Genomic DNA, 14,087 nt, shown 5'->3' on the forward strand with positions numbered 1-14,087 from the left:
AGGCCAATTGGAAAATGTTCTTTCCGGTGGATGTATTGTACTCGCATGTGGTCACGGTAGCCCGCAATGTCTCCAGCGGATCCACCCGCGATGCACGGTCAACGCAATCCACGTCGACTCGTTGTGCGCCATCCAACACCATCGTTTCCTTGGAGCTATGAACAACACCGGGCACACACTCCTTTGCGGCCGTCCACGGCATGCACCGCGGCGAGGATCCAAAGAACGTTCAATTCCTTTTGTGCCCAGAGTCATGGAACTGCCACCGTTAGGCGCGTCGCGGCGAGGGCAACAAGAACCCGCTGCAGCGCTCACGAATGCCCCAACGAGAAAAGCCAGCACCGGTGGATGAACACCGAAGCCGTGGGTGCATGCTCCACAAATGCCCTCCCTTTTTATCCTCTTCGTTGTAGTAGAATGACTTGCGACCGCAAACGCAGGCAAAAAAAAGCAAAATGCGAGCAGCGCAGCCGTTGAAACACAAGCACGTACATCGTATGAAACAATTTATGGAGAGAAACAAAATGTAGGAAGAAGCGCACACAATCCCCATGGACACCTGCACTTGTTTGTGTTTGTGTATTTCCCACTCTCTGGCCCCCGATGCGTTCCTGTGCGTGTCCGTCCCGTGAGTCCCACAGCCGTGAGGTGCCAAGTCCCTGGAAAAACTCACACCTCAGGACACGGCAGTAGGGTTCCCCCAATGACCACCTCACGGCCGTACCTTTTGGATATCTCACGGACCGAGTGCCTCTCGCAGCAGGTTACACCACCCAAAACAAAGAGCAAAATGCGCTGAGGAGTTGTGGGGGCAATCGTCCCACCACCGCCACCCAGATGAGGATGATTCTCCCCCTTGCCACCACACCCTTGAAGTGGCCCGGCGTTATTTCCGGCTGCTCCACTGTTTTGGGCACAGCTCTCGCCATTTGGCCTCATCGCATGATCGCGCTGAATCGACGCCAAAGAAAGCCCAACCCGCAGCGTCCTCTTCCTGTTCGCCGTCTCCATAATCATGCAGGCCTGATTCAGAAACGGATCCCCGTCCGTCGCGGCGTTGCCTGCGGAAGCACTCGTTCTCCGTTCGCTGTGTGCCGACGCCGTGCTGTATCGTTGCACGCTCCCGGCCCTCCTCGTCACACGCTCGAGGGTCGCAAACAAATGGGCGTCGGGCATCAGTCCACCGTCTTGGATCAGCTGCTGCCTATTGGCCTCCGTCAACTCGTCGGTGCTGCTCGCAGCCAAAAGCAACAGGAGAAGACGCAGTCGCACTGGCCGGGGCATTGCGGCATCCCTCGCCAGGCGCCGCATGCTGCTGAGGCTTGTCATAAAGAGCTTGTGCCCGGCGGTAATGTTTTGCTCCACTTCCCACACATCCGCCAGTCGCTTCTCCCGGTACTGTGCCACAAGCCTCGCGCAAATGTCGATGTGCAGCGACAGTCTGGCCTGCCTCACCCGAAGCTCCGGCGGAGCCCGCACCGCTCTGCTCAACTCCGCAAGATTGGCCTTCGGCTCTGCGTCCTGCGCCAAGTCCAGGGTGATACGCGTGGAGTTTTTTCAGCGCCACCAAAAGCTCCTCCACGCACCGCGCAAGAAAATAATGACGGTACGAGCGCCAGTACGCATCCTCTTCGTCCATCAATTACTGCCGCTTTGAGTCCGCCCCAGATGATTCCTACAGGTCTGCTCATTCACTTTATTCTCCAGTGGCATCAGGTCATCAAGCAGACACCGACATGTGCGTTGGTGCATCAGCGGCGTCACCGTGGCACAGCCCCAACCAACGATGATCCGCACCGGGTTGCTGCAGCTGTCGGCGCCCCTAGGTGAAATCCGGTTCGTCGTGGTATTGCCTGGCGAGCCCTCAAAGAAATTCCTAGCAAACCCATGGCAGATGCTGCATCTGTTTTGGTAGAAAATGACGGGCACACTGTTGTTCATGGCGTGAAAAGCCGCCACAATAACTGACGCCGCAACGTCCAATACGGGCTCTCAAGTCGGTGGCGACAGCGGCGACAACAGCTGAGGTAACCCATTCTGCATATTTGGGTGGAAAACAAGCGCCTCAGTGGCGGTGAAGTCTAACATCATTTCCTTGAATCGCATCACCCTCGGCGCTATCCGAGACCGCGGGAGTTGCTGAGGACTGCGATGCGGGGCGCACCCCAGCGCAAAGATGTGTACATCCCTGTACGGGACCTTCGCCATCCAATCCTCAACCACGCAGCTCACAGACGCATCCTCCACGGCAAAAAAGTAGGGCGTGAAGCTACTCATAATCGGCTGCCGCGGCGCCATGAGGTCCTCGAGCAGCGTCACGCCGCGCTCCATGAGATCATGTACGCGCAGCGAGCAGTTTAGCACAGCCGCAGCATGGGCATCGCAGAAAAAAACTTTGGACGATCCATGAACGGCGTCGAGCATCTGGTGAAAGATATAATCCCGCACACAACCAAAAACGCCATTGCTGGGCTCACGCGGCTGCCCGCTTCCGTCGGCCTTGATCGCACCAACCCACCCCGCATAATATGTCAAGTACAAGTCACACAGACAATGTGCTTGGATACATGCGTGCGTCTTGTGCGTGCACATTTCACTCGCACCGGTGTGTGTATGTGTGCCTCAAAAAATCTGACAAACACACAAGCAATACTATAGGAACATATGTTGTCCCCTCATCGGCAACAAACGCAAAAGGAGCAGTGCGCATCGCAAATACAACCAATTACAAACACAAATTCAAACGGAGTGCATACAGCACATCCATATAGAGAAAGGGACCCATTGAAATGGATATTTTCCTATTGGGCATCCTATGCTGAGTGCGAGCCACGCAGGAGGAAGCGCCGTCGCCTCGCCTCGCAGCGCAACGCCGTCCACACAGCAACTCGATAGAGCATTGCCACGGCGGTAGCAGAAGCAAGCAGAAGAAGCAGCGGACAGGGACAAGCAGCAGCTGTCTCATCACCGGGATTCGGAGGCGAGGCCTGCTTGCCTTCCGTCTCGCTGCTTCAGTCCCTGCCGCCGAGAGGAGCTTCTTGCGGTCTGTCGGGGCATCCTGGATGAATCCACTTCTCCTCTGGCAATGGATTCAACTGAAAAGCAGCTGAGTAAAAATTCTTCGATGGGGTTCCACGGCCAGTCCCAATGCTCTCTGCAACAGCGACGGATGCCCCCTGGCAATCCTTGTTCAGTGGATGCCGGTGAGACCGTCCTGCTCCACGCCCTCTCCTCGCCGTCCCACGGAACCACCAAAAGTATGCTGCCGCCGGTGACGGATATCCTGCACACCCCCGCGTGGTCACGGCAAACGGCGTTTCCCTCATCGTAGAGCCGAGTGGCCCACTTAATCGTCGCTCCGTCCGTGCATGGGGCCCAACGAACGTTACCCTTTTCAGTCACTCTCAGATGCACCTGTATGCAGAGACAATTCAATGCCGCATGCATGGCAGCAGCGCTCAGACGTGTCTCCTCCGGCTCCCTCGCATTCTTCGTGTTGGCGGGAAGCGTTTTCAGAGGCCACGAAGAGGGCTCATCCCCAGGCACCGCAGACGAATATTCTCCCCTCCAAATAACACCCTCAATATCCCTCACATCCAGTGCGGAATCAGTGACGGGGCAACAGCCCATCAGGCGTTTTGCTGACATTTCATGGATACTACACCGAAGGCCAACCACTGAAATACCGATCCGACGCGCAGCATTTGAGGAGAACGCCCACTTCGCAAAGCATTTAGCGATATTCACTGATGTCCAATGCGGGGCGCCTCCTCAGCAGCAGCTCACAGACCGCATTCCTGTACCAACGCATCGGCTCCACCATCTCCCGCTTCACCCTCATGCAGCCCAGGTCAGCCGATGCAGCCAGCGTCAGCTCCGTGCAGCAGCCGGCACCCCCAATCAAAAACATCCACTCATCCTACGCGTGGCGCTGCGATAAGCGCGACTCCAGCGTCCTCCTGTCCCCATCGCCATCCTGCAGCTCCATGCCGTCAATGACGTCGCAGTCGTGGTGCTCCCTCGCTCAAAGCCACTGCGGCAGTCGTCGAGTCCACCACCACCGACAGCGCCCTGCCACGCACCGGTAACATTCCCCACCATGCTGCGGCCGGCCATGTGCGAGCAGGCAAACCCGACAGCATGGGCCATCAGGCGCGTGGCAATGCGGACGAGAACGCGTCCATAAAAAACTGCCGGGGCAAAGTGCATGGCGCCAGCGACGGGACGGCCATCCTCCAGCGCGGCGCGCCGCAGTGACCACACACCACCTGCGCCGCAGCCACGCACAGCACCATGCCAGCATCGGCAACACCAGTGGAACAATGCCCAGCAGGCACCGTGAACCGACTGCAAACGCTGCCCGCGGCAAATGGGGGCGCAATCAAAGGACCCTCCAGTGGCTGGACAAACGGGCGATCCGCATGCAGTTGGACAGCAGCGGGGATAGCCTCCTCGGCAAAGATGTTGCCGCGCACAGAGGAAGGAACACCATCCTAACAACCTCGATTCTCATCCAATGAATGCATTGCGTGAGACCACTGTGAGAGGCAACACTTCCTGGTATCATTCAATTCCCTTGTGGACACATTGATGCGGATGGGTGCCCATAGGTTCCTACAAACGACGATTTACACCTGCGATGCACCCTGCGCTCTGAGAAGCATTTTCACCACCGTAGTCGGGATCGACCTCGCGCCGTCGGCACGCACCAAATCGTCAAGAAATCAGTAATCCTTCAGAGTGACAGCAACGCAACCGCTGGCAAATCACATAGCATGCATCATCACAAGCAGAACTGCTGCAGTCAAATGTGGAAAGTAATGGGTCAACTGCCGCATGGCTTAATTGGAAAAACAAAAAAAAAAAAAAACGTGGTAACCTGAAAAAAATGCAAGAGGTCGACAATTTTTCAATAAAAAAAAACGGCAACAAAATATAAAAAAGAAGATTCAAATGTCCGCAGTCAAAGCAACCAAAAAAATCATAAAAGCGCAACGGATACACCCAACCACAACGCAACCAAAACAATAAAAGATAATGGAAAACAAAAAGCCGAAGCGTGGGAAGACCAGCGCACACACACTCTCATTACTCCCGTAAAGCAAAACACACACACACAGAGGGAGAGAGAGAGAGGTCGCCCACTCAATGCAATAAAAACAAAAACAGAACAGTTACGGTGCTCCGTCCATGCAGCCAGGCAGGACGGCAGCGGTGCGTGTCGTGCAAAAGAGAGCACCAACGGGCCTGCATGGGTGTGCATGCATATATACAATGGGCACATTATGTGTGTGCTTCGTGGGGTGAGGTGACGGTGAGGTGTTAAGACACATTATTGAGGAAAATCCTAAGTGTATCATCAATTACGCCTAGTTGTCGTGTGCCGTTAGGACTGATTCTTCTATTCATGGTCGAATAGGTTTTTTGAGTTTTTTCAAACCCCTGTTACTCTAATATTACTGGAAGAAAATGGAATAGGAAGCCTTCTTGTTATTATGCGGGCAGAGACACTCTCTGTGCGCAGCTTGTTTTTGGTTGCCTTCCCATTTCTCGGTCCACCATGGACGTTTGGGTGGATAGCACTTTGCTGCAAGGAGCGGCGAATAAAGGCAGCTCGAAATCACACGCCTTGACGCGGGAGCCGCAACGGAAAAATGAGTTTTTGGAGTCTCGCGGAATACAGGCATCCTTTGCCTACGTGGTGTCAGCAGAAACCCTGCAGACGACATATCGCGTGGTCGCGTGTTTACACTTCAGGACTTGGCGAAGGGAAGCGGCGGGGTCTTGTGGCAGGAGGAGTCCAAAGTTTGCCACTTCATGAGTTATAATATATCTAGTACTAACAAAGTACATCGTGTCATGAGAGTGGCAGTCCGAATATATATTCTTGGAGCAGACACTAAGGAGGTGGCGAACCCACAGCCTCTCTATTTAACTTTTCTCTTCATCCGTCATGTTTGACTTCTTTAGATCATTTCAGGATCCGGCCAGCAGCCCAGCCCAATATTGCTTTGTATAAGCGTTTGTGAGTTGTTATCTCTGCCACTGGGACGTTTGCATGCAGCAAACTGCGGTAGGCGATTAATAGCTATTTGCCTCTATACGAGCACCTGTGGAGGGGTGTTTGTTCTCTGGTTGCCGAAGCTTTTAGTGCGTGCGAGACGTCGGCGGTTGCTTGTTTATTTTCCATTATTTATTTATATTATCGTGAGGCGCTGTTTTGCTCGATGGGGCGCAGTGTTAGGAAGGAGAACTGTTTGCTCAAACTGGTGTCACGCCGTGCGGTGCGCTTATTGGGAGAACAGCGGCTCTGTTGAACAAATGTTCAACTTGACGGCAAAATACTTTTGTCGGGATGCCGGTGGTAGAAAAAGATCTGCTTAGCCCAACACCTGAAAAAGAGTGGCACCATTATTTTGAGTAGAATCCGCTTTTGCTTTAGAATTTATGGCCATGAGGGTGTAATTTCCTCCTCGACAAAAATGGAAATGAAAGAGCGACGTTGTTGAACTCAACAAGAGTCCTTTAATTGTGTAGCTCCTTGTTGCATTGATTCTCGGCAGCGGGGAATCATCGTTCCACCGTGCTAGCTCGGTGGCATGGCGTATCGTGTGCGTTTCACGCCCTCTCCGGGGCCGGGACCTCCTTTTACGTTTCCACTCGGCAGGACGGACGTGCTCGAAGACGGTGGCCGGCGTGTGGGTTATGGAATTTATTTGGAAAAAAACACGATGAACAAGCAACAGAAACGCAATGGACCCATATTTGGCACTCGATTCTGGAAATTTACATTGCGTTCCATCGATTTGGAAAGTTGGTTTATGGAACTTGTCTTGGTGATATGAGCTTGGGATTCTTGCACGTGCCGCATGCTTGAGGAATAGGCGTGTGGAAAATAATTCTTTCCCGATCTTATACATCGTTACCGGAGGCATGGCGTTTTCAAGGCGCGGATCCACGTTGTCTGCCGATGCAGCCGATGAAAGGCGACACACGCATGGAGCCCGCTGGAGAAACCGCTGTTGAAGTGATTTCGGGCCGTTTTTCACCCACCGAGTGAATTTCGATCTCTTTTCTTCTGCCCATAGATGCGGGTTTCTGCGAGAGACTTTTTTCTGTAATTGAATACCTATATGGGTGGTGAAATCTCCTTCTCCAGCGCACCTGCTATTTCCTTTGTACTATATATATGGAGAAAGAGAGGGAGAGGGAGGCTCTGTATTTGGTTTACGAATGGGAATGCGAACTGGAAAAGAAGACACTGTGACCTTCTTTCTACGAAGTCCCCACAACCTTATTATTACTGCATGGTTTATTCTCCCTTTCCTGAGGGGCTTCCTTCTGCCCTTTAGGGGAAAGCATACAATCAAACATAACATGAACGGAATTATTACTCGTTTTTTTATTTGTTCCTCACACTGTAAGCCTGAGGTTCTGGACCGCATCCTTCATGACGTCGAGAATTTGTGCAATACCTTCCATTTCTACTGTCGTGACGCCACTTGGGGAGTGACACAACAGGAAAAATTTGCATCTATGGTGGGCTTCCTATTACTATTAAGAAAAGCAACAGTGACCACACTCCTTTAACCCCAGACAGCCGTGAACAAGCGCCACCACATCGTTATGTCTTGCCCTTGCAGATATGGCTGACGCACCTGTACCCCATTGAGCCTCCTCTGGCGTTTCTCCTCAGCGCGGAACAAGGCTGCAGAATAGCGAGCAACCACAAATACGTTGATGCTACCGGACGTTGTCACACGCCGGAGCTAGCAGCATGGCATCCAGTTTCATCCTCACTTTGTGATGTCGTCAAGAAGCTGTGCCAGTTGCTGTCAGCTGAAGGCTTAATCCCGCTTTGTTTTGGTGAAGAAGGCGTCAGCTCACCTTCAAAAGGCCATGCGACAGCAGTCTCACAGCGATTGTGTCATAGATTAGAAAATGGTGACGATGATAAACAGACGGATGAGCATGAGAGGTGCGTGGTGTGCTTTTCTCCCAAGGAAACGGTGCTCGTTCCATGTGGACATTATTGCCTATGCGATGCATGCGCAACAAATGTGACTCATTGTCCTCTGTGTCGTGGGTCGGTCAAGTTTCGTCAGCGTGTGTTTTCATGACAGTCAAGAGGTCGTCTATTTGAAGAGGGAGACAAAAGCCGGGACGCCACAAAGTGTCATCGGAAGTCATTCACGCAGTGAAACGATCCCAAATAGCAATGGCACACCAATAAAAAAAGAGAAACATGCGCAGTGATATGTTGTCTTTGTCCACTAAAGCCTTGACAATTGCAAAGAACTTCCCTGAATTTCTCTCAGGCTCCTTTGGTTTAACTTGGATTTTATTTTCCGCATTCATTCGAGGCAAAGCAACAGTGGACCGCTAAAGCATCGTTCTCATTTTGGTTTATGCCAGGCATTTGGACCGCCCCAATCGCATTGCCACCCGCAACCAGCGTCTCTGGGAGGTGGCGGGCTGGTGACGAGACGTCCCCGCCGCCCGGACACACGCGCAGCACACGTGTCCTCCCATGAGAGGGCGGCGTTTGACACGGAGTGGGGCCGACATGATGGCGCCGCGCCTCCCATGGGCCGAAGCGCGACGGCCAGGCAGAACGGAAGAAAAAGCCCTTGCGGCGAAGGAACGCCCCGCGAGCTGGAGGAAAAAGGCCCTCACGGGGCAAGTTCCCTCCTGCGGCGCGGCCATTTGTTCCACCCGGGCCACGAGGCGTCGCAAAACGCTATTCGCTGGCGGATCTCACGAGCAGCTGGAGGCATCAAGTATCCTCAAACAGCACTCACCGAAGTTCTCGCGGAGAAGTTATAGGAATCGCCCCTGATGAGAGTGTCTTCACGAAGAACCTCCTCATTCATTGCCTAGTTTTTCCGCCCGGCTATGCCGATCCCGCGGACAACGATTCCGACGGTAGCCACAAGGGAAAAAGGCAGATTTACGTTCAATTTGGGTTAGCAAGAAAATGTCCGTCACCGCAACCTTCTCCACTGCAGCACCAAGCTACCCACAGCCGCCGATTTGGGTTTCCAGAAGATCTTCTGTTCCGACGCCGTGGGAGTGCGTGTGTGCTATCCGCTTCTCAATGCCGTTGCTTTCTTTGGACGCTCTTGTGCCGCACAGCCGCCCTGCAGGTATAGGCATTGACAGACACACAAGCACATGTAAATACGCACAGACACACACACAAACACAAACACACGCCACGTCGTACATGCTTTGGAGCGGCGTGAACGCTGAAAACGCATGTACGCACAAGATTCTGGCTGCGGTGGCTTTTGCGAGGAGGAAAAAAGCCTGCAATTCATTTTTCTGACATGTTGCTGGTGTGGTGTTGGCGGCATGCAGCTGATTGGGTGGTGTGTCAATTGAGGGTGCTTGGGGTACGTGCGTATCGCCTCCCGCACAGCAGCTGCACGTGCTGCCGTCTCTCTTTTGCTGCTCATCGGCCGATGTGGGATTCTTCGCCTGTGTGGGGTGATGCGCGCCAGCGGCGGAGCGGGCACGTTGGAGGGACAAGAATTGAACGACCGGCGGCAGCGCTTTATTGCTGCGAATGACCGTTGTGCCCTTTTGCCTCCCGCTGGTTGTTATCGTGTGTGGGCGTTGCTCGGTGTGTGCTGACGCGTGAATAACGACACACTCGCCGTGACTCCTGCTGCTATTGGTGACAGTAGCTGTGTGTTCCCGGTGCACTGTTCTTCCGTCTCGTTCCGTGTGTCTGTGTGCGTGAGTTGTCGTTGTTGGGAGTGGCTGCTGCGGGGATGATGATGCCACTCACTGTGGCTGGGTGGCGGTGCTCACTGTTTCATCCTCTTTTCTTGGCATGTTTCTCCCTATTTCTTTCTCAATCACACACGAAGAAAGCAAACAAGCGCTAATCGCTACTGTGAAATTCGAAGGAACTGAAAGGATCAACAACAGCACACACACCGCCCACACACACATATTTGTATGCTCTCACGTGTTGCTGCTGTCAAGGCACCCCGCACAGACAACCGTCGCCGCGTGACCGGATCCAGCGGTATGAGGAGGGAAGGAAGAGAGAGTGAACCGCAGAGGCCCAGCATGTACCGACGTGTGTTTGCTTCCGCTGTGCTGCTTCTCGTTGTGATGATGTGCTGCGGCACCGGTGGAGCTACAGCCACTAATAAGGGGAATTCAGGTCAGGAATCTTCACCGAAGAAACATTTTTGGAGAGATAAGAATGATGGAGAAAAAGTGAGTTCTTTACGTGTTCCAGTTCTTGTTGAGATGAATAGTAATGTGTTTGCCGTTGCCGAGGCGCAGTGCACGGAAGCCGGCAAGAGTGGTTTTACTGGTATTGCCTCGGAGCTCCTGGAGTGGACCGATAAAGAATCAAAAGAATTGGATACAACTAAACTGAAGACACAAGTACTGGAGGAATCTCAGTTTGAAAGAGGGAATTTTCCTTTTCTAAACGTTACTCAGAATGCCTCCCAAAACCGGACAAAAGTACGTGTGAGCCGGCCAACAACCGTTGTGAATGGGGATATTATTTACATGTTTGCTGGAACCTACAGTTTTGAAGTTACTGAAGCTGCTGGTAGCAAAGCTGCAGCAGCTAAATGGGAACTTTTGGTGGCTGTGGGAAACGTCAGTAATGATGGGAGCAACGGTAAAAAAAAGATTTATTGGAAAGACGCTTCCGTTATCCCGTGGACTGAGTTTGAAAACCAGCACAAATCCTTGACAGGGCTGATTGGCGGCGGTGGATCGGGTGTTCAGATGAAGGACGGTACGTTTGTGTTCCCGATGGAAGGGACGAAGAAGGATGGAAAGGCCGTTTCGCTGATCATATACTCGTCAGACATTGCGAGTGGGAATCTGTCGAAGGGGATGTCTGCCGATGGCTGCGGTGATCCCTCCGTCGTGAAGTGGGAGAAGGACAAACTCATGATGATGACTGCGTGTGATGATGGCCGCCGCAGGGTGTACGAGTCCGGTGACAAGGGGGAGTCGTGGACGGAGGCACTCGGGACACTCTCGCGCGTGTGGGGCAGCAAACACACGGGACCTGAGAAGGGCGTTAGGAGCGGGTTCACCACAGCGAGGATTGAGGACAGGGATGTGATGCTTGTTACTCTGCCGGTGTATTCTAAAGAGAAAGAGAAAGAAGAAAAAGAAAAGGGCAGTCTCCATCTTTGGCTGACGGACAATACGCACATTGTCGATATTGGGCCGGTATCCGATGATGACGTTGCCGCCAGCTCCCTGCTGTACAAAAGTGGTGAAAGTGGAAATGATAATAATAATGGGGAGGAGTTGATTGCACTGTACGAGAAGAAGAAGAGCGGTGATGAGGACGCATCACTCGGTATGGCTTCTGTGCTTCTGACTGCGCAGCTGGAGAAGGTGAAGGAGGTGCTGAAAACGTGGAAGAATGTGGACGAACGTGTCTCCCAGCTGTGCACCTCTGAGAAGGTTACCTCAAGTGAAACTGCCTGCAGTGCTGATATTAAGATCACGGATGGGCTGGTTGGGTTTTTGTCCGGCAACTTCTCTGAGAACACATGGAAGGACGAGTACCTCGGGGTGGACGCCACAATAAAGGGGAATGATGGGGCAACAGAGGCTTCCGATGGTGTGAAATTCCAGGGAGCGTGGGCGGAGTGGCCCGTTGGCAAGCAAGGGGAGAATCAGCTGTACCACTTCGCGAGCTACAACTTCACTATTGTGGCGACGGTGTCCATCGACGGTGTGCCGAAGGAGGGTTCTCCCATTCCTTTGCTTGGTGCGAAGATGGCTGGCGATGGAAAAAAAACCAAAATTATGGAGTTGTCATACGACAGCGGAAAGAAGTGGATATTACTGTGCGGTGACGGAACGAACGAGGAGCTCAGCAGCGTTTTGGGGGCAGAGAAAACTCAACACGTGGTGCTTTTGATACGGAACGGCAGCGATGTCTCCGCGTACGTCGATGGTCAGCGTGTGGGTGGGAATGAACAATGCGAATTGAAAACTAAGGCATCGAAAGTAATCTCCCACTTCTACATTGGAGGGGATGGAGACAAGACACGGGAACAAGAAGACGTGTCTGTGACTGTGAAGAACGTCCTGCTGTATAACCGTCCGTTGAGCTCTGAAGAGATTACTGCCCTTACCCCGAATAAAGCTCCCACTCCATCTTTGGAAGAGAAGCCGTCGGATCCTTCAACCGTTTCTTCTGGTTCCGTTGTACCTCCCACTCCTCTGGTGACCCCGAATGCTCAGCAAACCGAAACTCCGTCTACTCCTGCCGGAACACAGCTGACGGAACAGGGACAGTCGATGGGGAGCAGTAAAGGTGCGGGCAGTGGCGGTGCATCCACAACAGCGGTGTCCACTGTCAGTACTCCCTCAGCAGAAGAGGAGTCCGTAGTACAGGTGACGTCAGGAAAATCTCTCGATGGAACTAAAACGATGGGTGGCGGTTCTACTGCTGTTGGCGAGCCAACGATGCAGACAAGAGAAGGAGGAACGAATGGGCAGGAGGAGGAGTTTAACACACAGGACAGGGACGTGAATGCTGCGGCGCTCAGCAGCAGCCTCGTAAATGTGTCGCAGAGGAATAACAGGTGATGCCGGCAGCATGCGTGGTAGCGTACTGCCGCCATCGCTGCTCCTTCTGTTGGGACTGTGGGGGTTTGCGGCTCTGTGAGGAGTGACTGGCTGCCGCGTGGGACACTTGCGACCCCCGCTGCACAGACACACACACCTGGCCATGAATTTCTTTTCCTAAATAATTTTTATTTACTTTTCTTGCTTTATTTGCGTTTTTAAATTGTTGTTTTCCTTTTTTCTATCTCACTCCCTCATGCCTTCTTTTTTGCTTTTGGGGGCAATCACTTTGGACGTTTTTTCTTTTCTACTCTTCCCTCTTTAATTGTTTCTTCTGCACTCTTCCTGCGAGGGGTGCCGTGTGTTTGCCGCCCAACTGCTCCACTCGCACACCCACCGACACGCTCACGACGACGGCCCTGTGCGCCTCGCCTGCTGCACGCATGAGGAGGGGCCGCGACGAACGGCGCGCTGAGGGAGCCGTGACGTGTGGGCGTGCGACGAGGGCCTGTGGGGCGGAGCACACATTTCTTTCCCTCTTGTTTTGTTTTGTTTGCGTCCAGGGCGGGCAGACACCCGCAGCGCCACACACACAGCCACACCCTGCCGCCGTGTTTTTCTTTTTTTTGTTTCTTTTTTTTCTGTGGACGGGTGTGTGCCGCTGCGACCGTGCGGTGATGGAGGGCGGAGAGCTGTGCCGGACGTATTGCCGACGGACCACTGTGCATCCTCAGTGACTTCCTTACTTAATGGCTGTCTGCTTCATACCGTCATGAGCGAAGTGTTTGTCCTCTTTTTTTTCTTTACTGCCCACACGCGTTGCCGGCTCCGCTGCTGTGCGTCCCATGGACTGCATGAAACGACGATTGGAAGAACAGGCCGGATGCCGTGTGAAATGTTGGGGATGCTGTGTGGGCTGGTGGAACAGTAAAGTCCTTTATTGACTTCTTTTTATTGTTGAGGGCAGTATTTATACACAAACACACGGTCATATTGTTGTGGTCGGCACATGAAATAAACGTCTTTCCGAATCATTGTTTTTACTTTTTTATGTTGCTTGGGAGTTCTTCTGGACTCTCACCATTTTTTCTTTTGTTTTTGGTAAATCACTGCGGTTCATTTCTTTGTTTTTGCTGTGTTCACTGTCGCTGAGTGTCTCCGCGTCCCGTTGAGTGCCCCACTGCTGGCCGTGCTGTTGACATGTCCTCATTTCTTTTTTCCTGCTAGAGACACTGATAGTCCGCGACGACGATTGTTTGTGTTCCCCATTGCGATGGCACGAGGGTGACTGGGCGCCGGCCTGCTGAGTGCACTCGGAGGGAGAAGATGGTGTGCGCCGTGCCTCACTGTGAGTGTGGGACGCCACCGACCACGACCTGCTGTGGGGCGTAATTCCAATCCGTCGGGGCAGAGAGAAGTGAATGACAGCGCCGTGAGCTTGTATGCGCCCCGTCCATCTCGTTGCGGCCATGGGTGTGTGCGGTGCGCATGGCACTATCTTGCGGTGCGACGTG

The 14,087-nt window shown here is 53.1% G+C and overlaps 1 protein-coding gene and 4 pseudogenes across 1 annotated transcript, besides 4 other annotated features; 2 read left to right on the top strand and 3 right to left on the bottom strand.

The window, feature by feature from the left end:
• On the bottom strand, positions 1-310 carry Tc00.1047053509685.11 (annotated as a pseudogene; the record flags this gene model as incomplete).
• Positions 1-14,087: a sequence feature (areas not merged during assembly with more than two copies in the genome that could not be assigned to a particular haplotype).
• Positions 670-2,592, bottom strand: Tc00.1047053509685.20 (annotated as a pseudogene).
• Positions 3,630-4,838, bottom strand: Tc00.1047053509685.27 (annotated as a pseudogene).
• Positions 5,314-6,009: a mobile genetic element.
• Positions 5,774-5,999: a mobile genetic element.
• Tc00.1047053509685.34 lies at positions 7,378-8,118 on the top strand (annotated as a pseudogene).
• Positions 9,159-9,214: a microsatellite.
• On the top strand, positions 9,967-12,594 carry Tc00.1047053509685.40 (trans-sialidase, putative; the record flags this gene model as incomplete). Its single annotated transcript, XM_802705.1, has 1 exon — positions 9,967-12,594. The coding sequence occupies one exon, from the start codon at positions 9,967-9,969 to the stop codon at positions 12,592-12,594; it is 2,628 nt and encodes an 875-aa protein (XP_807798.1).

Source organism: Trypanosoma cruzi, genomic scaffold (genome assembly GCF_000209065.1).
Source record: "Trypanosoma cruzi strain CL Brener 1047053516389 genomic scaffold, whole genome shotgun sequence".
NCBI classification, from domain to species: Eukaryota; Euglenozoa; class Kinetoplastea; order Trypanosomatida; family Trypanosomatidae; genus Trypanosoma; species Trypanosoma cruzi.